This window comes from Triturus cristatus, chromosome 10, assembly GCF_964204655.1.
Source record: "Triturus cristatus chromosome 10, aTriCri1.1, whole genome shotgun sequence".
In the NCBI taxonomy this organism is placed as follows: Eukaryota; Metazoa; Chordata; class Amphibia; order Caudata; family Salamandridae; genus Triturus; species Triturus cristatus.
The window spans coordinates 1,143,670,576-1,143,694,500 of record NC_140593.1 but is presented as its reverse complement, the minus strand read 5'-3'; the positions used below and the strand labels follow the sequence as shown (position 1 = coordinate 1,143,694,500).

The 23,925-nt window shown below is 43.2% G+C and overlaps 1 protein-coding gene across 1 annotated transcript in view; it reads right to left on the bottom strand.

The window, feature by feature from the left end:
• Window positions 1-249: 249 nt before the first annotated feature.
• Window positions 250-23,925, bottom strand: part of LOC146796776 (UNC93-like protein MFSD11) — a 90,295-nt gene continuing 66,619 nt past the window's right edge. The window contains exons 10-15 of the mRNA XM_085629493.1: window positions 16,220-16,269; window positions 14,163-14,228; window positions 12,948-13,073; window positions 10,551-10,725; window positions 6,901-7,036; window positions 250-5,174 (exon numbers count right to left, since the gene is read on the bottom strand). Coding sequence (XP_085485619.1) covers window positions 5,022-5,174; window positions 6,901-7,036; window positions 10,551-10,725; window positions 12,948-13,073; window positions 14,163-14,228; window positions 16,220-16,269 — 706 coding nt within the window. The 3' untranslated portion in view covers window positions 250-5,021. The remainder of the gene's footprint in view (window positions 5,175-6,900; window positions 7,037-10,550; window positions 10,726-12,947; window positions 13,074-14,162; window positions 14,229-16,219; window positions 16,270-23,925) is intronic.

Below are 23,925 nucleotides of genomic sequence, written 5' to 3'. Positions count from 1 at the left end.
GGCAATTTTCTCAAACCAGCCCCTGGGGAAGCACTGCCTGGCTCAGGGAGGCTGGAAACACTTGCTTGCTGCTTGTGTTACTGTGGGCAGATATAGCAGAACCGCAGCAAAACCAGCCCCCAGAGCTGCAAAACCAGCCCCCCACCCTTCCAGCCTCCCGCCGAAACACCCCGGTACGGCGAGTCCCGCCCTGCCTCTGATCATTTAGATTTAAAACCGTGGATAAATAATTCAAGCATACAGCAAGCATAGATAAATGTAAACTTTAATACAAACAATTAATACTTTGGTAAATGCAAATATCCATTTTAATGTAAAAGGCCACGGGGACTAATGAATAAACTCGGTTCCATGAACAACAGTTGTATCAAAATAATCATTAATAATAGAGATACAGAGATTCAAAAACATTTAGTCTCATTTCACTTATAAATAATCTCCTTTGAAGCTTCAGACGGTGTCTAGAAATAATGAATTTATTAAGTTAAAAAACCCTCAGTAATGTAACTGCAGCATGGGCTTTGGCTGTTTGCTAAAGGCTTTTTTGTGTGTGAATGACTTCTCTATCTGGAGCATGGCCAACTTGCAATGTTTGCATCTAACACTAGATGGCAGAAGGAGCATGGACAACTTGCAATGTTTGCATCTAACACTAGATGGCAGAAGTGTGCAAATCTTGTGAGGTACAGCAGCACGTGCAAACCTTATTTTTCCAGTTGAAATAAACAGTCGCCATGTTATATACAAGTCTAAACTGAAAACAACTCCCCTCTTTTTCTCGATGAGAAACATGTACGTGCTTTCACAGAAATTAATTGTGTGCATCTTAAAAATATAACTCCCTGAGCAATTGAACATGCATTGAGAAAAAAATATAATTATAGGCTGCAACTCTTTTTTTTCTTTTCGGTTTGGCTTTGAGATAGAGTTTCCTGTCTCACCAGACTAGTTTTGAGAAAAATATGTCATACATAATACACATGCAAAGATGGGTTTTTGGCTCGAGGGCTTTATCTATTGGTCTGTTAAGTTGTCATTCACAGTTTGCTTCAGCCCACCACATCGTGCTGCATGGGGCAGTGGGTCGGTCCACTTTACTCACTGGCTCCCTTCACTTTGAGTGACTGCACAAAGTGTCTGCCTATTTTTGATTTACACCTGAAAATAATTGCCTATACCGGCCTTCTCCTCATCCAAAGCAGGTTCAAGTTTAACATCTGGTCTTTCTATATATATAAATCTAGTCTCGTTCAGTTCTTTGGTGAATTCAATTCAAACTCATTTTTGTTTTGATTTTCCTATAACCGTTGAACTCTTTGATAGATTTGCAAGAAATATGGCAGTCTACAAGCTTAGTCAGCTAGGTTTCGGCATGCCAAGCTTAATAAAGATACATCAACGGGATAAAACATTAGAGGATGGGGGTGAAAAATGTATAATTTCCCATTTTAGCTCTGATACGATTTTTTTAATGAAAGATAGAGCAAAAAATCCTAAACAGATTTACACCAAAGGTGGCATCGAACTTTACTCAGAAAGCATGCTTTTTTGATTTGCTGTAAATCCATAAACAGTTATGAGAACTAGGCATCTGAAAAAGGTGCTGTGTAGACTTGAAAGGGTTAACACTTTTGTGTATGAATTATCTATATAAGTAGGTCTAATAATTATAGGAATTCCTATGAGCTAGACAAGAATATTTTCTGAGCTGCAGACTTAAAAGACCAAATTTATGTTGACCACTGGGTTAGTTACACCCGACTCTCTAATTAATGTCCTACACCCCATCGGTCACCTGCTACAAAGTTCATTCTTTAATAAGTACTTTAAATACAAATAAAATAAATTAAATGAATCAGAAATATTACAGTTTTAAGGTCTATAAAGTTCTGTAGAGTAACTAAATGAGTTCAGCTGCATTCTGATGGCTTTAAAAGAAATAGATCAGAAGACACCAAGGGCCAATTTTCACCAGTGGCCATGAGTTTTATACACACCAGACATTCTCCTCCCCACCTGGGACGAACCATAAGCAACAACATGCACTGCTTTACACGGATAGGAAATCTATGCAGATTAATAAGACTTCGGCACTAACAATTCTAATTGGCTTAGAGTTACATTTTTGGGGAAAATGACAGCAAGATGCTCATTCAATAACACTTGGTCCTTATAAAGCAGCTCTTTTTGGAAGGCACTGACATCCAGCACACTGACCCTGGAGACTGTTAGGCACACTGGGGGATAGAGGCTGCGGTCTGGGGCAATAGTATTATTATTGTTATTACTGTTGCAGTCTTATTGTTGTTGTTGCTGTTATTATTATTATTATTACTGTTGTTGCTGCAGTTTTGTTGTTGTTGCTCTTTTTATTATTATTATTATTACGGTTGTTGCTGCAGTTTTGTTGTTGTTGTTGTTATTATTATTACTGTTGTTCCTGCAGTTTTGTTGTTATTATTATTACGGTTGTTGCTGCAGTTTTGTTGTTGTTGTTATTATTATTACTGTTGTTCCTGCAGTTTTGTTGTTATTATTATTACGGTTGTTGCTGCAGCTTTGTTGTTGTTGTTGTTGTTGTTATTATTATTATTACTGTTGTTCCTGCAGTTTTGTTGTTGTTATTATTATTGTTACTGTTGCTGCTGCAGTATTATTGTTGCTGTAGTTATTATTATTATTGTTACTGTTGTTGCTGCCGTTTTGTTGTTGATGTTGCTGTGATCATTACTTTTATTATTATTGATACCATTATTATTGTTGTTATTGTTGTTGTTATTATTAGGTAACTTTATGAAGAGTGCATCTCCCTACAAATGGCGTTTTAAAGCTGAACCATAATGCAACAGCTTGACTAGTAACCTGGAGACCTGGTAACATATCAGAGGAGCCATGTTTTCAAGGCCTTGCTGAAGGCAAACCTATTGGTGAAAGTCTGCAGCTGGCCCAGCAAAGAATTCCATATGATCAAGAGCAATCACCATCACAGAATGTATATGTTTTGCGAACTACTTAAGACCTGAAGTGGAAGACCACAAGGAGCGGGAAGGATGATAGACCAAAATGAATCTGCGAATAAAACTAGGACATTTACCATAGACGTCATTGTGGTACATAAACAGAATTTCAGATTGAACCCTTTTTAGGTCTCGCCTGACCCAGCGCATGCGCTGGTCTGGCGAGACTTATTGAGAGGGCTCCAAAAAGTGCTACCAGGCCAGCCTAGACCTACAGTGCATGTGCGCGGGCGCGCGCGCCGCGCTTTACCGCGATTACTTTCACTTTCGCGGCTGCACGGCCGCTTTGTTGTTTCATCGCGATCACTTTCACTTTCACGGCCGTTTTGCATAGCCAATAGGTCTCGCTTTTGGGACCTTATAAGTATTTAGTTATGCAACTGTTGCATGGCTAAACACTTATAGGGTCCCAAAGGCGAGACCTATTGGCTATGCCAATGCTTGTTGCAATTGGAATCTGACGAAGGCACTTAAGATGTTCAGAAACAAGCACCCTACCTGGGAAGCGTGACATAATAGTGAATTACCTGCAGTTTATGAAGCAGATATTTGGATACAGATATATACTGAATGCGTTATAATCCAGTCACGAGCCAGCTATTGCACGAATCACTGAAAACTGCACCTCAAAAGGGAGTAAAGGAATAGGTTTTACTCAATAGCTTTAGATGGAAAATTCAGCCAGCAAACAATTTAGTAAATTAAGCAGAACAAATAAATGATAATCAAAAATGAATCCTCAATTATTCAAAGGCAGAGGATACGAAGTAGGAACATCCCTCAGAGAACTAAGCCGCCATCACCAAGACCATAAGTAGGAAGAACCACCTACGATCAGCGTCTTGGGCGCAATAAGCACTAGGATTGAAGATAGGTACTAGTATTAGGTTCTCTTCATGCATTTACTCCGCATCAAAGACAATTGGAGATTTAGGCACCAGGAGACACAGGCACTTGGACTAATGCATAGAGGCAACAGGCCGAGACACAGATTTAGTGGGATCTGGTTGACACATGATCTGGGACTAGGAGGTAGAGACACTGTGCCTGGAAGATACGGACACTGGAACCTGAGACACAAACTCAGACATTGGAGCAGGGTGACACAGACACTTGATAAAGGAGGTGTCCTCAACACACACAAACGCACAAACACAAGGGCTACACACACACACACCAACACACACACACACAAACATCAAACAAACATAAGGTTCTCATTATGGACAGAACAACATATCCTCTGTTTGAAACATACGCAGGTCACAGGAACAAGCACAAGTACAATACTCAACCACCTAGCAAGGTGGATCTAGCAAGGTGGCACCACCTCTCACATCACAACTCAGGAGAACTCAAATTATTTTATGTCAATGTAAAAAATGTAAATTGATAATTGTATAGCGCACTACTCACCCACAAGGGTCTCAAAGCGCTTGTACGAATACCGCTGTGGAACCCATCCTGGCTTTCCCTGTGAGGCATCCACTCCTGGGCACCCCCAAGGTGGAGACCAGGCATCCTTAGCGTTGTGGGGGCCGTTGTGGAGATTAAGCAAGCTATTGCCCAGAGTTGCAGAGTGGGACTCCATGATTGGAATGGCACCGAGGCGAGAATTATCAGGTCCATGGAATTTTTGAGCCCAAGACCCGCCGAGACGGGGAATTGAACCCTGGTCCCGGGCTAGACCTCTGCATCAGGGTCTGCCGCTCTAATCATTGAGCCACACTTCTCCACTCATTGAGCCACACTTCTCCACATGTATAAATCTTTATCAAATGTGGCACTCGTAAACCTGTGTAACCCCTTATAAACGCTATGGGGAGTTGTGCGGCTTCGAATGGAGTGCTGAAGTTGTTTTGTTGTTTTATTTCGAGGGATGTGGAGGTCAGAGGCAAACTCTTGACTTCGAGGCTGAGTTCGAGCCACACGAGTGTGTAATCTTCCCAGCAGTTGTCACTTGGTCCTTCACGTGCACAACAACAGGGAGTCATGCAGCAGATCTCAAATGTCCCAAAACCCAAGCAGGCAAAGTTCTGTCTTCTCCACGTGAAACAATGCCAGTGTGCCCAGGAAACACGCTAAGGTCATGATGAAGAGCTGCCAGGGAAGTATAAGGGAGCCACTGTAGAGAAAGGCCACCGCGGCCGAGAGGGACTGTGGGGAAGAAGGCACAGGATGAAAGTTTAATTTAGGTTTTGTCGTTTAATTCAATCGAGAGGAGCAGAGGCAGTGGCGAGGCCGCCATACAGAGCACAAACCATAATATGAAGTCCTTTACTCTCTCAGATGACATACAAATGCTTCACAATAAGCCCTGTGATATCACCCAACACATTGGATAAACATTTTGTCTATTTTGGGAGTATTGCATTATATTAAACCAGTGTGCATCCTTGTACCCTGCCATCAAACTCTTCCACAGATCCTAGAATGTATGCTTAAATAATTCCAGGCCTCCTTGGTCTTCAAAATCTCCCTAATACTATGTTTAGTAAGAACAAATGGCTTGTAATCTAGGGAACACTTGCCCAGATGTCAATAATTTTAGTGAGTGTATCCTAAACTATTTGTTATGTGAAATTACCATGAAAATTGTAAAATAAAAGAAAGCTCGTAAATAGGCCCAATTCATCAAAGGATAACATGCATCTCAAACGAAGTAAATTTATACGTGCTTCACAAACACGCAAAGATAGCTGAGGATAAACTTGTGCATGTTTGGGAAGGCCATGTATATCTTGCGAATGGGTAAAACAAGAGGGAGCACAAGTAGGCAACAGGAAGTAGTAGTGCACAGGAAAAATGGCAGCAGCCGTAAACAGGAAGTGCAAATGAGGGAAGCACCCACAGAGGAAACTAAGCCCAGAAAATGTGTGCCAATTCACAAGAATGAGAAAATGGACCTCTTTTAGAAACACAGTAAAAGGACTTCTGTCAAAAGCCCAGCCCACTCCTCCACATACTCCACCAGCCTGCATGAGGGTGACCAAAGGCTGCTGACTTCACGCAGAAGCCTCCAGCCGTTCTGCCTTCTGGTGCATCATATTGTAACAAAACAGTGGGAGACCCAGTACACCCTTGGAGGCTTGGCCAGATAAACAAGTGTTAGATAAAGGTGCCTACAAGGGATTTTATATTCACTAATCTTAGTCAAATTTCATATAAACTTGTTACTAATATGTTGAGCCGCAAACGGTGACTGAACGTTGAAAAAATCTAAACATCAATGTAGTTGTTCATAAAATGAATATTCAGCAGAACAATTAGAGAAACACGGGTATATCAGGATAGCTATAAACAATGTACCCACCCACTGGAGGTGCAATCTAAGTATGCAGATCCTATTATGGTAATTCCACCATGACACATGGTGAGGGGGGAAATTCACTCATGGAGCTGTTGCCCCGATGTGGCTCTTTCCCCGGTGTAAGAAACCGTCTGTGCAGGTAAGAGTGGTGGGGGCGGTTGGAGGGGGATTTCGCTGGACGATGACGAGGGAAAATTGAATAAAGAATTAATTTTCCCTCGTCGTCGTCAGTCGAAATCCTTTCCCCCTACATGGCCCCACGGCTCTTACCTGCGCGGGCCACGGCTGTCAACAAGTCTAGGTAACAGGTAAAAAATCTGGACATCAACAAAAAAATGTGTTGTGCTTCCTGTATTTAACAAAATTATACTAGCCTTGGAGATGTTGTTAACTGACATGTGAATAAAGATAACGTTTACAGCGATTGGAGTGAACCTCGTTTCTACAAACTGCAATGGACTTTCTAAGCCAGCAGCAAATGACAGAAATCTAGCATTCCCAAAAATAATGTTTGCATCCTGTGCATTCCACCGAGAAGGCAGTTCTTTAATCCAATGAGGCCTGAAAACTTACTTGTATGAGTCTGAAGAGAGTAAAGACAGATGTGCTGTTGGTTGTATAGAGAGAGCTCAAGAGACTGTACAGCTGGGTGTTAAAACAGCCGTCTCCAATCCCCAGGAGCAGACTGCAGGCCATGGCGATGCCAACACTGAAGAAACAAGATAAGAAGGTAGCTTACACGGAAGTACTCTAAGGTGTACCGCAACAGGAATCTCTTCCAGTAATTGCTCACTTGGATTGAACTAGGAAAGATGAATAGCCCTACTGTTAGAAAATGAGCATCCATATCTCCTGGAAGTGACATCACTCCGTTTCCTAGGAAAGGAAGTAATATCACTGGCTTTCTGCCAAAACCATCTTTAAAAAAATACGCCAGAAAACCGAACTCAATTCCCCAGAATACATCTACACAGGAAGTAACATCACTGCATTGCCCAGCATCCATCTCAACAGGAAGTGACATCACTGGCTTTCTATTAAACCACCTCCAAAAGAATAGGGTAGATAGGTGGATTTCATTCTGCAAGGTCCCACTCCAGAGAAAGTATTTACCTGTATACATCCCCACATAAAATTACATCACTGATTTCCTCATCATTTCTAGCTCTGAAATACTCCACGGTCCAGACATTGCAGACCTTATCATTTATCACAACCTTGATGTGCTCTTCATCACAGAAACATGGCAAACCCCCCACATCCTTGATCAATCAAGACTTCCTTCTACCCACTGGTTTTAGCATCCAGCATGCAGCCAGTGCTCATAAGAAGGGAGGGACCTTGCCATGATCCGTAAATCCTCCTGGTCCAGCACCAAAGGCCAGTTCCCACTCTCCACAGCTCTGTCAATCAAATTTGACCACATTCACAGGCCTCCTGAACAGTACAATGGCTTTATAGACATTCTCAGACCACTCACCACCTCAGCTGTACACCACGCCCACATCATTTTCAGTGATTTCAACCCCCATAGACTTTAAGTATGAAACAACAGGAAATTACCTCTTCGAATTCACTACCATATTAAAAATGGTACAGCATATCGCACAATCAACACACTGAAAAAACCACATCCTGGACCTCGTCTTCTCAGTGTCAACAGTTCAGAGAAAGCATCCCACACAGCTAGCATGTACTGAAAACTTGACCACCCAAAGCTCAGACTCATCTCTTGTCCAGCCACCTACACGTTTGACATCAACATCCATCTAACCAACTTCAGCGCATTTCTGGGAAACCATTTGAAAATCTATGTCACAACTAAAACATGAATGTGCACGGAAAAACCTTCATCACTGAAGTACTCCAAAGGAGTTGCCAACAAGCATTCACAGACAGGAGGAAAAAATGGAGTAAAAACAGAACCCCTCATCAACCTCACGCTACTAAATTGCCTCCAAGTAACACACAGAGACAACTCTTCACTATAGCCAAAGTAAAGACCTTTAGCAACACCATCAATAAAGCTGTCAACAGAAGCAGAACACTTTTCAAAGCAATCAAACACTCCATCAATCTCCTGCCTTACCCTCCTATCCCACACTCAACACCCAAGGACATTACCACCAACCACTTCTTCAATGAAAAATAAAAAGATCTGACAGTTCATCAACAACAAACCTACTTCTCCTCTGAGAACCACCCCTTCCCTCTGCATCCCACAATGGTTATCCTTCAAACCACTGTCTCTCAAAGGCATCTCTGACATCCTCAACTGCCTAAAGGCTAATGAAGATGATTTCTTACCCTCACCCTTCATCAAAGCCCTTTTTAAAGAAGCTCTCTCACAGCTACTCATCATTGTGAATGCTGCCTTCACCCAAGGCATTTTCTCTGAAGCTTTCACAACAAACTAGACCCTCCCACTCCTGAAAAAACCCAAACTACATCCTGAGATCTTTCCAAATAAACACCCATCCCAAATTTACCATTCAACAGCAAGACCATTCAAAAAGTATTTTATAACCCCTTCAAGATCCCATCAACACTGATCATCTTCTGCACAGCTATCAATTGGGCTTCAGATCATGTTGCAGTATGGAGATAGCTACCCTACAAATCGTCATAAAAGATGTTCTCTTCACCACAAATACTGACAATCCCTGACTCTTGATAATGCTTGATCTCTCAGCTGCCTTCAGCGTTGTCAACCACCCCATCTTTAGCCACACTTGGAACTTTTGAATAGGATTCACAGGACATGTACCTCTCTGGTTCTCCTTCAACCTATACAACAGAAACACGTTTGATCACATGGGTACTTCAAGCTCCCATAAGATCCCGATCACCTGCTGAGTTCCCCAGGGTTTGGTCTTATTTCCTGCCCTCTTCAACCTCTTTAATTCTTCTTGGAGCCTTTTGTGGCTCTACTAGCAGATTACATCAAAATTCACCAGTACAATTACAGACAACTGCATTTGAAGGTCTCCTGTGCTTAAGGCATCCAATTCCTCAAACACTTATTCCACCTCCTCTAGACGTGGGTGGCCATAACCTACCCGAAGTCTAACTTCATCAAAACAGATTTCCTTCTTTTTGCCAAGAGCAGCATGCAACAACTAGTCTAAACCGGGCTAAATAACACGAATCTAAATAGATCGGAACTCTAATGCCAATTCTTTAGATTTCACCCTGGACACCAATCTCAACCCACAAGGAACACATCACTAGACAACTAAGAGAGCCTGGTACCAGATCTATCTACTAAAGAAAGTAAAATCATTTCTGACGGGAATGGATTTTAGAAATCTTTCATGCCCTTGTACTCGCACATCTGGTTGGCGGCAATGCCCTGCTCAACTGCCTCCCAGTTTCCACAATGGCCACCTTTGATGGCGTCCTGCATGTCTTATCAAGGGCCTGAAGAAATATGACTACATCACCCCCACCCTGATGAAAGTCCATTGGCTTCCCTTGGCAGAGTGCACCATCTTTAAAACCAGCTGCATCATCTGCAAAGCCATGAAGAGTTGCACCTTACCTCTCTGGCTGACAAACTCACCGTCTACAGTAGTAAGTGACTCTCAGTGCATATACAGCCAGGACAGCATTAGACTGGAGTTAAAGAAGTGCAAAAAAGTAAAATACAGAAAACAGGGCTTCTCCATGTATTCACTCAGGATTGGGACTAAAATCCCCATATCCACCTGGGCTGCCCCAACCCCCACATATTAAGGAACAAGTTCAAGATTTGCCTCTTTAACAAACACTACATCATGATGCTGTATCAGCTCACTATCTCTTAGAAAATTATCTACCCCTCCAAAGAGGGTAACAACGCTCAATGCAGCTACAACCTGCATCAGAGATACATTTTGGCTATTCTAAATGGTGTTAGAGTTTGCACAGACAGAGTAACAGGGATTAAATGTAAGTACTTGAGACAGGGTGTTCTCTTCTGTGCTACCCAAGCTTTCTTATTGTTCTTCTGTACAAATGGACAAAGCTGAAAATTAAGAGTGGGGTTCTGCAGATAGCCTTATTCTGTATAGACGGACAGTTCTTACAATTAAGGATTATCTTCTGTCGATAGCCTGATTCCTTAGGGATGGACTGCACTAGTTTAGGTGAGGTCATCTAATGATATTCTGATTTTGTTCACATGAGCAGTGCTTGAGATGAAAACATGTTTTTAAGCCTGATTCCGTACACAAAGATAGTACCTGGGATTGAAGGCTGGACTGGTCCATGTTCCGCCCTTGCCTACTATTGGCGCATCACCTGGAAGGTTCAAAAAGATCAGAGAGAATGCGATGAGGTGCACCACCAGCCCCAGCAGCAGTACTGACATGCGACGGAAGTGGCTGTTCTTACACAGGAACCCAAAGATCCCACCGCCTACAGTGGATAAGAAGAAAGAAAGACTCAAAACATAAATTAGCAATCGCTCCACATAGTGAGGAGGTTGGAGACGCCAATTTACAGATAATAACAGAGATAGATCAGGAGAAGCAGGGAGATGAGTGAATACTTTCCAGCCACAGCCCACTCTGAGTGGCATTTATTCAAAAAGAATGTGCCGAAAATGCCAACAAAAGTACAAAGTAAGGGAAAGCAGGAAAACACAGTGGGTTTGTTGAGTAAAGATGGGACAAGTAATAGGAAGAATGGATCGACTTCTCAATCTCTATTAACTTCTAAGTCAATATTTCTTTTTTGGAACACAGTACACAGCTTTAGTCCTTCGCCAGTCCAGCCAGGCACACAAGCTGCACCAGATGCAAGGCCCATCTTTTAGACACAAACAGTAGGACAAGCCCCCTGCACGTCATTCTTTTCTCAGAAGGAAGTCAACATAGAACACAATGAGATAGATTTATAGCATGAACCACCTGGCCTGGATAGTAGGGCAAAGATTTCTTATCCTGTTTCTTCCCCCTTCCTGCATGTGTGGGCTTTTGTTTCTTATCCCTGGCCAGGACTGGCATTCATTGCATGAGAGACTGAAGCAGGAAAAACCAGTTGGTGTATCCCTGCCTTAAGTGAGACGGGGCTACCGACATTGTGGCCGGGCGGCCCTGTGATGGACAGGCTGCTGGGTCAAGGGCTTCAGCTGAGATTCTGTCATTGGAAACCTGCCACTTCCCCAACCTCCACATGAGATGGTGAGACCACAAGTTTGGCTGAGCGGAAACTCACCCAATTTGTTGACAGAACTCTCCCTCAGATAAATGCTAAATCATGTCCTTGACCATAAATAAGGACACCATGAAAATACAACCCAGGCAGTCTCTTTGGTACCCACATTCTAGGCAATACAAAGAAAGTGATTGTCCACAGAAAACAGAAGTACCCTCAACAACAGCATTTTCCTTGCCTATGGGGGATAATCCTTAAAAACTATTTGGGAAGGGGGGGGGCATGAATGTATTACATGAGCTGGAGGTTTACAACAGGTTGTGTACTCCCACAGGCCTGCTTGGGCACAATAGAACTTGCTGAAGCTAAACTGTATAAAGCTCGCACTGATTTATATGAAAAAGCAGGAGTGGGTTTCTAAGAAAGTAGGAATTGACATAGGTAAAAGGCACATGATGGTAATTATTCCCTGTGAGCAGTGGTTGCCTATAATGTTCTAAAACGATTTTGAACAACTTGAGGGGATAAAATATTCAATTCTGTTTTGTGCTGTAGCATAGTATTGCTGTTTAGATGCCTCACGGTAATGCTTTCCATGGGTGGCTGCTAGGAGGCCGGCCGACAGGAAACAGTGTGAAACAGTGTTTCTGTCAGTATTAACATCGCTCATAATTCTTCTCTGCTGGGATAGGCTCTGAAGCTTATTATGCCAATGGAAATGAAATTCCCACCCCTGCCTCCACAGCATTTTAAATTACATAAAATACTCCACCTACATTGGTTAGTGCAATTTTTACTCCACCTCGGAGATGGTATTAAATTGCAGTCTTCTTTGAGACATCAGTCAAAGCACTAACGGGGGAGCATGACCTTTTGCACAGCCAATGAGACTTTGCTATTGGGCACCCTGTACACCAAAGGGATGAGGGCATTGCCAGGGCAGATTAGTCATGAACAGCTGTGAGGTATGCTGCATGGGGCACAAGCAGGCATGCACGATAGAGGGCATAATTTATTTAGTATCGATCACAGTGCCGATGTGTACTGAACACTCATGCATTTTTGGTGTATAAAAAGAGGTCTGTATACATTACTGCCTTACAGCCCAATGCCTCAGGCTATACTGGTTGTTAATGGCCCTGTAACCGAGTTATAGGCCCGAGCCGCAAGCAAGAGCCTATAACGAGGGTGAGGGCCTTTAACAAACGGTAAAGTCTGAGGCAAAAGGGATATAAGGCTATTAAACATTCAACTCACTGAGGGTAAAATATTCTAAATCAAAAAGGGAGAAATAGAAAGACAAACATTGGAATGTTGCAGCAGAAGGGGGTATACCAGCCATTATTAACCACGAACCACTCCATTGTCTTCAATCGAGCTCCCAACATTCCAATGTTCTAATACTAATTACTGTTCAAATTTGCTTTGCAGGACATGAAGGATGAGAGAGGCAGGTAATGAACTATAAATAAGTAGCTCACCGGCTATTTCTCCAAAACTCACAAGCATCCCAGACAGGCCAATCAGTGCCTTGGCTGAACTCCCAAACGCTTGAGTGGCACCGATGCTGGTTCCATAGACGCCGCTGTAAAATGCCAACTCGAGGCCTAGAAACATGGGTTAAGAACAGAGAGAGATCAAGTCCTGTGGCCACAGCATGCATTCTAGTACACCCAGGGGCCACTTAACCTGGGTGTGTACACAAAGGCAGAATTTATCAGAGTCAGTGACAGAGTCAGAATCATTATTTTAAATCACTGTATGTGATTTTATTTGCAGCCAATGAGACCTCAAAAACTCAATGTTTTGGGGAAAAAGGAAGCTCTATATGAAGAAGTAAATGGGAATTAATGGGAATGAAGAAATAAATAGGAATTAATGGGAAGTAAGATTCACAGTGTAGAAAAAGGAACAGATACGAGGCGTCACAAGTCAAAATGAAAGACTTGTGCAAAGCATTTGTTTTCATGTCCAAATGCATTTATAAACCAATAACAACCCCATTGAGGAATCAAGACCTCGAATAGAGGGAAAAATGATTTAAAGTAAGGATATACAAAAACACCATAGCTGAGAATTAAAAACTATTAAAGTTGGTTCCTATATTATGTACATTTCTTTTTTGTGTGCAAGAGTTAAACATATCCAAAAACAAGCCTCCTACACCAAAAGGAATCTACCACAGCTCTAGCTTGTTTAAATGTAGGAACCCCATCAAACTGTATCCATCCTTCACAGTTGATTGAAGGGAAATATGGATGGATCAGATTTCCAAGTAACCCTGAGTGGACTCATAGACTCCTGGATTGAATTTGGATACAACTTGGCTCCCACTGGAAGTCAATGAACCAGACGAATGTTGTGGAGCTTCACAACCACCCAGTTGCATTTAGTCGTAAGCCTCACATAGCCAGATAAGGAATCGTTTGAAGTTAACAAAGTTGATTATTTGGCACACCGCTGTATATAAAATAAAAAAATAGAAAAGTCATGTTCTGTCAGAGAGGACCCTTAGAAGGGCCCTTCCCATAGCAAGGCCTCTCAACAGAGTTATTTGCAAAGATTGGAGCAGCTTCCAGCGAGAACGAAGGTTATGCGAGATGGCCACAAACATTCCTAACTTTGGGGAAAGAGTGAATTCTGATCTGCTGAGTTCGTGGGATAACATCCATTCTTCCTAAAACCCTTTTCCTTACCTGTGTAAATCATGGAGATACTCAAAAGAGCTGTGTTTTTACTGCATAGCAACCTCCAAAGGACACCTGCAGAGGAAACCAAGAGAGACACAGACATGAGTCGTCTCCTTCCTTCATTAATAGGAAGACAGACGACATCTAGAGGGAGACACGGCGCAGGTACACGAGGTGTAAGCCACCACCAGCACGAGCAATGCTGGCTGCTTTCAAACCCATTAGCAACCATTCATACTACTTAGTATACTCTCTATGGTCATAAGTCCAAGTACAGGCGGTAGTAGGACTTGGGGAAAAAAAGGTGTGCCCATGAGTGTGTGTATCATGTGTGTGACGCTGTGGAGTTCAGGAGTCCTAGACCCTAGAATAGTAAACACATATCAGAGTCTTTCTCTGATACTTGAAAGAATGTGTGTATGGGTGTAGGTGGTGGGTATTGGGCAGCAGTTGAAAGAATGTGTGTATGGGTGTAGGTGGTGGGTGTTGGGCAGCAGTTGAAAGAATGTGTGTATGGGTGCAGGTGGTGGGTGTTGGGCAGCAGTTGAAAGAATGTGTGTATGGGTGTAGGTGGTGGGTGTTGGGCAGCAGGTGTCACCAGAGTGAATGCCTGGTGAAAGGACTACACGCTGCAGAAGATCTGATGGGCATAGACTAGCTTGAAGCTCAGCTGAGCACAACCAGTAATCCAGAGTCGAGGGGCAGCTGCCCAGGATGCGGCATTTCACCCTCTCGAAGGCAGGCCCATGCCAGGTTTTCAGCACTATGTGTGCATAGCAACGGAGAGCCCTTACTGCGTCAGTGTGTAAAGGACCCATTGGACTGCAGTACCGAAGAGAGCTTCACTTGACGTCACTCATTGTGTGGCTCCTCTGAGGCTACACTACATGGTAGAGCTTACCTGAAAGCCAGCCACTTAGGGACTAAGGAGGCATTGCATGGGAGAGCCCAATAGGGCATCAGTTAGTAAACAAATTATTAGGTTCTGGTATTCGTGAATGAATCAGTTGGTGCCAACGCGATAATATGGAACAGTTAAGAAAGCTCAAATTCTTTGCTAGACAGTGTGGGACTTATAAGGTAAAGCAGTGAAGGGCCCTTTATTTTGTCTGTGTGTAAAGGGTCCATTGAGTTCTAACGTGGAGGATACGTCTGCTTGGTGTAAGTGAGTGAGCTTAGACCCTTTGAAACTGCAATGAACAGGAAATCTTGTCTTTGTGCATACCAGTGTGGACCAATTAGGCCAGCATAATATAGTATAGTTGCGTAAGGGGATCATAAGGCCATAGTACAGGAGAGAGCACAACTTAGTGTCAGTGTGAATCATGTCATTTAAGGCTGTTATGAATAGTTCTGCCTGATATGAATTTGGGACCCACAAACCCTTACGCCAGGAAAACCTAACCTTGTCATCCGTAAATGTGGAACCCCCAAAGCTATAAGGCAAAGAAGGCTCCATATTATGGCAACTAACCATGGGACTGCAGAAGCTTCAGAACACAAGCAGTCTCAGCCTGGTGGCGATAAATTTAAGGAATACATGTTCTGGGTGCGATGGAGCCTTCAGCTTTGCTCTTTTGATGGAGAAACTGATGGGACTGTAGCACCGGGTGTGTGCATCTTGATGTGAACGAGAATAGAATGTTGAATATGGCAGTACTGGGGAATGTAGAGCCAACCAGGCTGTAGCCCTGGACAGAGCTCAGCTTGGTACAAATGTATGTGAGGCATGGGATGTAGGGTCCATGTTCTACAGAACACTATTGAACTCTGGATATCGCCGTCTGCGTAGCAAAAGAATATCATCATATGATATGGACACTTTAAATGTTATCCTCTATAGGTCTTGGCTAAATTAAAGGTGGAGGTTATTGTCCAAGCACCAGACGACTCACTGCTGATCTCTTTCACATTAAAAGCTGTAGCTGACTTTGTCCTGCTCATTCGGCCATTTTACTCACGTGCTCCAAAAGCCCCTGAGAACATCCATGTACAGTGCAGCTCACGTTCTACAGACCATGCAACCCAAAATGGCTTAGTGGTTGAGGCAGCACAAGACTTACCCAGCTCTGAGGATGCTTCTCTGAAAGACGAAGCCACTGTTTCCTTTGATCTGGAAAAGAAATCAACAGTATAATTATCAAGAGAGGCCTCAAGATGGCTGCCTTTTCTCCAGTTGTGGTAGAATCCACGCTGCAGGTCCCATGAGGTAAATGATGGAGCTTCACTCCTCCACAATGCATTCTGGGATGGGGCACTGAGTGCAGTTTGCGCCTGCATGGGGTGTATGTGCAAGCCTGGAGTATGTGAACTGTCTGCCTCAAGTATTCAAGAAGGGGCATTGCCAACTCCTCAATGGACGGCTACAAACAATGTTCTGTTTTTATTACACATCTTATTACAGTGGCAGTTGACCGACTGACCTGACAAGAGTGGTCAGAGCGAGCGGCGCTTATTGCTGCTGCTTTGCTGTTTGTGAGGCGTCTTTTAAATTTCCCCGTTTTGTATTTATTTTAATTATTTATTTTTGCCCTTGTTTTTACACTGCTGTCCACTTACCTGCACAATAATTGGTGATTCACCGCGCTTTTGCGGGTCCTTTCCCTGCCACTCTGTACTTTGGTGGCCATATTGGGGGAGTCAAGGACGCCGGGCGGCGCCATCTGATTGGACGGTGTAGCATCACAAGGACGCTTGACCTCTTTTTAAGAAGGTCATGTGGACGCGCAGCGGATACGCGCAGCGGGTACGCCGGATCCCCGCCGGAGTCACGCCAGAGTCCAGCCCGTCTGTGCCCGTCTGTGCCCGTCTGTGCCCGTCTGTGCCCGTCCGGGCCCAGACGGGCCTAGGGCCAGGTTTCCTGGCCAAATTGCCTGAAATAAGGATAAAATATGCACGTGAGGAGTTCTTGTCACTACCTCCCCTGAAAGATACAACTTGTAAGTACATCCACAAAGGTCCTAAATTATTCTCTGGCTGTAGGATCTGTCAGACGACCCAGTCAGCGAAGGGTAGGGACGCCCTGTCTATGGCCCTGCTGAATTGTAGATCTCTCCCTAGCCATTCATTAGAAATTAATTTTCTTATAGAAGTTCTTGAGTTAGATGTGTTGTTTCTGACGGAAACTTGGATTACATCTTGTGCTGGGGTTGACATAGTTCGAGCCCTCCCCCCAGGCTTTCTAATATACGATTTTGACAGGCCTGTGGGGCGAGGGGGCGGCATTGCCATTATATATAGAGATACTTTTGTGTGTAGGTCTCAGCCTGGTGGGGTGCTAGATTGCGAGAGCTGTCAGTTCTCCCTACGGATCTCTCTTACGGTGTCGGTGTCAGGATTATTGGTCTATCGCCCTCCAGGCTGTGTAGGCAATTTCGTCAGTTCGCTGATGGAAACAATCACGTATTTGGCCTCTTCCACGGCCAATTTTATGGCGTTAGGAGACTTTAATCTCCATTTTAATGATCCGGCGGATCTAATAGCGGTAGACCTGCAGAGTGATCTCAAAGTCTATGAGCTGAGTCTAATTAACTTGGAAGCTACACACAATAGGGGCCATTTGCTGGACCCCATTTTTTCTAATATGCTACATCTTAGGTCTTTGCCCCCTTATCCTCTCCCGTGGTCAGATCATTTCTTGGTCCCTTTTACTTGGCAAATGTAACCAATGCCCACCCCCATCCCGAGGGTTCACACTTTGGAGAGAGCTTGGTCTAGGCTATCGGTGGACAACTGGATTACTACTCTAGAAGGTATGCATCCTTCTCCAGTTTTGGACCCGGTAATCGCTGACTCGAACCTTAATCAGTGGTTGTCCAGTTCTCTTGATGCCATTCTCCCTAAAAAGAGAGTGTTAAAAAGGGAGAAGAGGATGGGTTCTGCCCCATGGTGCACTCCTGAGTTGAGATCTCTCAGGAGGGGATGCAAGAAGTTGGAGAGGGCATGGAGAAAGGAAGGGGTTGAAGCTAGACGAGTGGAGTATCGCTCTGCAATTGGGGTGTATAAATCTGCCCTTCGTCGTGCTAAGGCTCAATTTTTTGAGGAGAGAATAAAAAGCTCCTCTAACTCCTCTAGAGAGACTTTTAGAGTGGTAAAGGAACTTCTCAAAGTTCCCGAGCCCCTGGTAACTCATGACAGCCCTGGTGAGCAATGCAAGGAGCTGGCGAACTATTTCAATATGAAAATAGAAAACATTCTAAGTTCCTTGCCTCAGGATGTCCAGAGAGTAGACACGGGTAGTCAGTCTCGGGGAGTTCTTGTCCATTTTGACACCTTGGGGCTAGTCTCAGTGGATGAAGTCCTTAAGGAATTGGGTTCTCTGAAAAGTGGTTCCCCTAGGGATCCAGTCCCTATGAGATTTCTGAAACAGGTTCCGGTTACGGACCTCATTAATGCATCGTTTGTCCACGGCTCAGTGCCACCGAGCTGGAAGAGAGCAGTGGAAAAAGGGTCTCCTGAAAAAGCCAAATCTAGATCCATCTGATTTGGCAAACTTCAGGCCTATCTCCTTGCTTCCTGGACTCGGTAAGATCGCTGAAAGGCTGGTGAACCGTCAGCTGTCACACTTTTTGGAGTCCAATGGCCTGTTGCGCGACTCTCAAACCGGTTTTCGGCCAGGTCAGGGCACCGATACCACTCTTCTGGCAGTCGTTGAGGAAGCTAGGAGCATTCTGGATTCAGGAGGATCAGTGGCTGTGATCCTCCTGGACCTTAGTGCGGCCTTCGACACGGTGAACCATCAAGTGTTGATCCGACGCCTGTCAGATATAGGGGTTGCAGGTGTGGCCCTGAAATGGCTTACGTCATTTCTTTGCGAACGGACGTACCAGGTCTGGGAAGGCAGTGAACGGTCGGTGTCTATCCCCCTCCAGTGTGGTGTGCCACAGGGCTCTTCCCTCAGCCCCACATTGTTTCATGTTTATATGGCCCCCCTGGAGGACGTGGTAGCCCCATTTGGCATCAAAATCGTCAGCTATGCTGACGATACTCAGCTGGTGGTTGCCTTATCCCATCTTGCTGATAACCCAGACTCGCTGCGCTCCTGTATGTCCAAAGTTCACACCTGGATGTGCGAATCAGCTTTAAAGTTGAACGGTTCAAAGACCAAATTAATTTGGTTAGGACACAAAACTCCCTCTCTCCCTTCGGCTATTTGGCCTAGCTGTCTGGGAGCTTGTCCGAGTCCTAAAAAGGAGATCAAAAGTCTGGGGATCTGGTTGGAACAAGATCTTTCTTTCCGGACCCAGGCGAAAAAAACGGCAGGAGTATGCTTCGGTCTTCTCCGCTCAGCTCGGAAAGTTCTCCCCCTGCTCCCTTGGACATCTAGGAAGCTACTCATTCAGGGGCTTATTGTATCTAGATTAGATTACAGAAACACTATTTTATTAGGTGCCCCTGAAGCTACATTTAATAAACTCCAGCGGGTCCAAAATGCTGCTGCAAGGTTGCTTATGAATACACCAAGAAGGCAGTCAGCTAAACCTGCATTGAGGGCCCTGCACTGGCTTCCAGTGCGGGAAAGGGTCAAATTCAAGGCTCTCTGCTCTGCGTACAAAATTCTTCAGGGGAAGGGTCCTCCTATCCTGGGGAATCTAGCCGTGCCTTATAAGGCTAGGAGGGCCTTACGCTCTGACCAGAAACTTCTGCTTCAAGTTCCCAGGGTGAAAAGGGCTCGGGCCGGCGGACGAAGATTCTCGGTTAATATAGCCATGTTGTGGAACGGACTTCCTCTGAGTTTGCGCTCAGAGACCTGCTTCCTGCGGTTCCGTAAACTCCTTAAAACTCATCTCTTCCCTGCCTAACGCTGCTGAACCTGTCTGCTTTTTTATGGTTGTCGTCCTGGACAAGCGCTGGGATGCCCTAGGGTAACTATGCGCTATATAAAACTCAGATTCATTCATTCATTCATTCATTCATTCATTCATTCATTACAGACCCTTGAGCTAAGCTCCATTTTCATCCTTTTCACAGTTATGCAAATAATCCCAGTTGACAGTCAAATTCACTGCAAGGCATCCCTACATATGCATAAGAAAATGTCCAGCTTTTTAAAAAGAAGTTTTACACATTTGCATTTTATAATAGCACCAATGTGCTAGCAGTCTTAAGGAATAACCCATACCTTTCATGTACAGCTCAAGTGTGATATCTTTCACATACTGGTTCAAACTATCGCTCAATATGCTTTTCGGAAGCTCATAATGAAATAAGACATTTTGGGTACCTGCTTGGGTCAAAGAACAGCCAAATGGTTATCCCGCAACAGAGACCGAGCACAAAGTGTTCACAAACCAAAGTCAAATATCCAGCTTTAATGCCAGCATTTAGTTTATTTCTAAGCTCTTGAAATGTTACATAACCGGGCAGTTTTCTCTGTGGTCACAAGGGGAAGCTGGGATCCGAACATGATCTCCAGAGTGGTCTCTCTGCTGAGACCAAACTCCTTTTTAGGTCTGGTGCTAGCGAAGACCTATTGATTTCACTAAAATCTTATGTGTAATATATTTACATGAAGGGGTTTCAGCCACCGCTCCCTACATCCATTCGTCTGTTTGTGTTATTCACATTTTGCTTTCACCACTCCAGCATACAGCATGGGAGAATAGGTCAGCCTACTTCACCCACTGGCTAACTTCACTTTCAGTGACTACATGTAGCCCTTTCACAAAGAGCACATGCACACAAAAGGACGTTGCTGTCAGTGCCAGTGTTTTTGTTTTTACTTTATTGTTACTTTATTGTTACCATTGTTTGTAGAGCCCAATGTGATAGCAGGGCACGTCCTACCAGACGAGGACACAGAGCACATTTCAGCTGTATCAGATCCTGTCTTCTACAAATGCTATTGTAAATTCCTATTTAAGAGGCCTCTGTTTATCTGACTGCTGTTTTTTCACACCATACCAGTAGTTCACATGAACTCTGAATATAAAATCATGAGGATGCTCAATCTGTGCAACCCTCTGTGTCAGTCCAGCTTTCTGTCCTTCTTTCATTCCTTCCTTCTTTCCTTCCTTCTTTCCATCTTTCTTTCTTTCTTTCTTTTCTTCCTCCTTACTTTCTTCTTTCTTTCCCTTTTTCTTTCTATCTTTCCGTCTTTCATTCTTTCTTTCCTTTTTCCGTTCTTTTTTCTTTCCTTATATTTTCCTTTCTTCCTTCTTTTTTCTTTCTTTCCTTCTTTGTCTCCTTTGTTCATTTTTTCCTTCCTTTGCTCTTTCTTTCATTCCTTCTATCCTTCCTTCTTTCTTTCTTTAATACTTTCTTTTGCTCTTCTTTATTTCCCTTTGCATTCCTTCTTATTTCTTTCCTCCTTATGTTCTATCCAGCTTACTGTCCTTCTGTCCTTCTTTTCTTCTTTCCTTCATTTTTTTCATCTTTCTTTCTTTTTTCTTTCCTTCTTTTGTTCTTTTCTCCTTTCTTCCCTTTTCTTTTTTCTTTCTCCTTTTCTTCTTTCCCTTTCCTTCTTTTTTCTTTATTCATTTTTCTTTTCCTCTTGGCTTTTTTCTTCCTTTCCTTCCTTTCTTTCCTCGCTTCTTTCTTCCATCTTTTTTCCGTCTTTCTTTAATTCTTGCCTTCTTGTATTCCTTCTCTTCTCTTTTGCTTATTTCTGTCTTTCTTTCCTTCTTTCTTTCTTTCTTCCTTTCTTTTTTCATTCTTTCTTTCCCAAAGTCAGGAAGCTGGCAGACAATGCCAGATTGGTTGGCTTTTTTAAATCTGTATTAGCCAAGACCTTTCAATTTTACTAAAATGATGTGTTAAAATTATAGTTACCTATAACTGTTTTCAGCCAGACTTCGTTTATTAGTCTGTGGTTCAGTCATTAAAATTTTTCTTCCACCCGCTCCAACATGCATCAAGGGGCAATGAGTCAGCCCACTTCAGCCATTGCCTGACTACCCTATGAGTTACGGCTTGCTGCCCTTTGACAAGGAGCACATCAACACACAAAGTCGCTGCCCTCAGTGCCATGGAGTATTATGGCAATGTGTGACTTTTTTTTAGACCAAAGCAACATTTTTGCCTTTAGCGAATATTTTTGCTTGGATTGATGAGGGGAGCTTCCTGAACAATTAAGTTTGAAAAAACCATGACAAAACTAGACAAGAATTGTCAAAAGGCTGGCGCGCCACACCAGACCTATTGGCTTTGCCAGTGCTTGCTTCATTTGCTTATAAATTTATTGCGATTTGACAACACCGTCTGAAATTTGATAGACCATTTGCATGACTTGTTAAGATTCTGTATGTGAAGTTTCATGATGATCTGCCTGTGGAGAATGTTAAAGATGGTGAAGTGTCACAAAAGAAGAATTCATGGTCCCAGAAATTATTGCTCTCCACTACATCAACCACTTCAGGTTAGCTACACATACCCTAAAACACTTCCTCACGCCATGCTCAAGACCTCCCACATGACATCACAGATGACAATTTAAATGACATCATCAACTACCTCAATTATAACATCTCCAATTATATCTTTGCTGATGTGACTGATGAGATAACCAATGACATCACCAAACAGCATCATTGAGAAAGTGACATTACGGTCAGAGCTGCCAACTTTGGAACTAGGCTTGAGTCTTGACGTCAGCTCAAAATCTTGTGATTCTGAGCAAATCATATTTTACCTGATCCCAAACAAACCTTGTAATGTAACTAGTGCTCAGGTAAAGTGCTCCAAAAGCTTCAAGTCGAGTCTGTGCTATATAAAATTGCTAAGAAAAACTAGATGGATTTAAACAGTTGTCAGAGGACTGGAGAGACCTCTGCTGTAAGTGTATTGTAGCTCCCAAACCTTAAGTCATATTCTTCTTGTGCTTTCCCACAAGGTAAGCTCTGGATGGCTCAAATCACATGCTGTATGGTCATTTATCACTTGAAGGTCTGTCCCCATGCTATGGAAAGATTCGGGAGCTCCAGAACCTGCTGAAAACCCCTGCTGAATTACAAAAATTCCTGTAGACACACTGGTCAAAAGTACTGAGAATGCAGTCCTTCTGTACTCTTCTCTTCTACAATCTCTTCCTTCTTGGGATCTCTGCCCGGTCTATACTTCCAGTTGCCATTATACCATTGCTCAGCCAAACAAGCAATAACCCAACTATACTCCTTGCACCATTTCTTTTGTTTAAAAGACTTATAAATAAAATGTTCTTTATGTCTTAACATAAGCTCTAATTAAACTTTAATTTTGTCATAGTGTTTTTTATTCTTGGCAATAAACAAAATGACAGATTAGCCTTCCCTATAACCAGGAGGGTGGACACCTCCTCAACTGTGCTGCTCTTATGAGTTCTGAAATGGCATGCCTACAAGATAATGCCTTAACAGCCTCCCAGGCTACTAAAATCTGTACCCATATTTTTTAGAAAAAAATATTTTTGCTTCCAAAATAATTTAAGTTTTAATCTCGGGATCAGCTAAAGTTGAAGACTCCACCCTTAATTGCTGTAAACGAGTAACCTTCCTGTGTTTCCAATTAGTGAGTTGCACTATATCACGGTTGTGATCAGAGTAGACCGTAAGAATAATTATTGCTTGTGCTCTTTTTCAATTTTTGATGTAAAAAAGACAATTTGCAAAACACAAAAAAAGAGAGTTCTACAATAAATACACTCCTGGACCCCTGAATCCATATGTCTACAAATATAATTAACTTCACTGTCTTAGTCATTTCCATCATACAGTTTCCAACTTTAGGACTACAGGATAGAGGATTCTTCTTCAACTCACAGTCTATCCTCAGTCTTCTAGGGAAAAGCCAAATT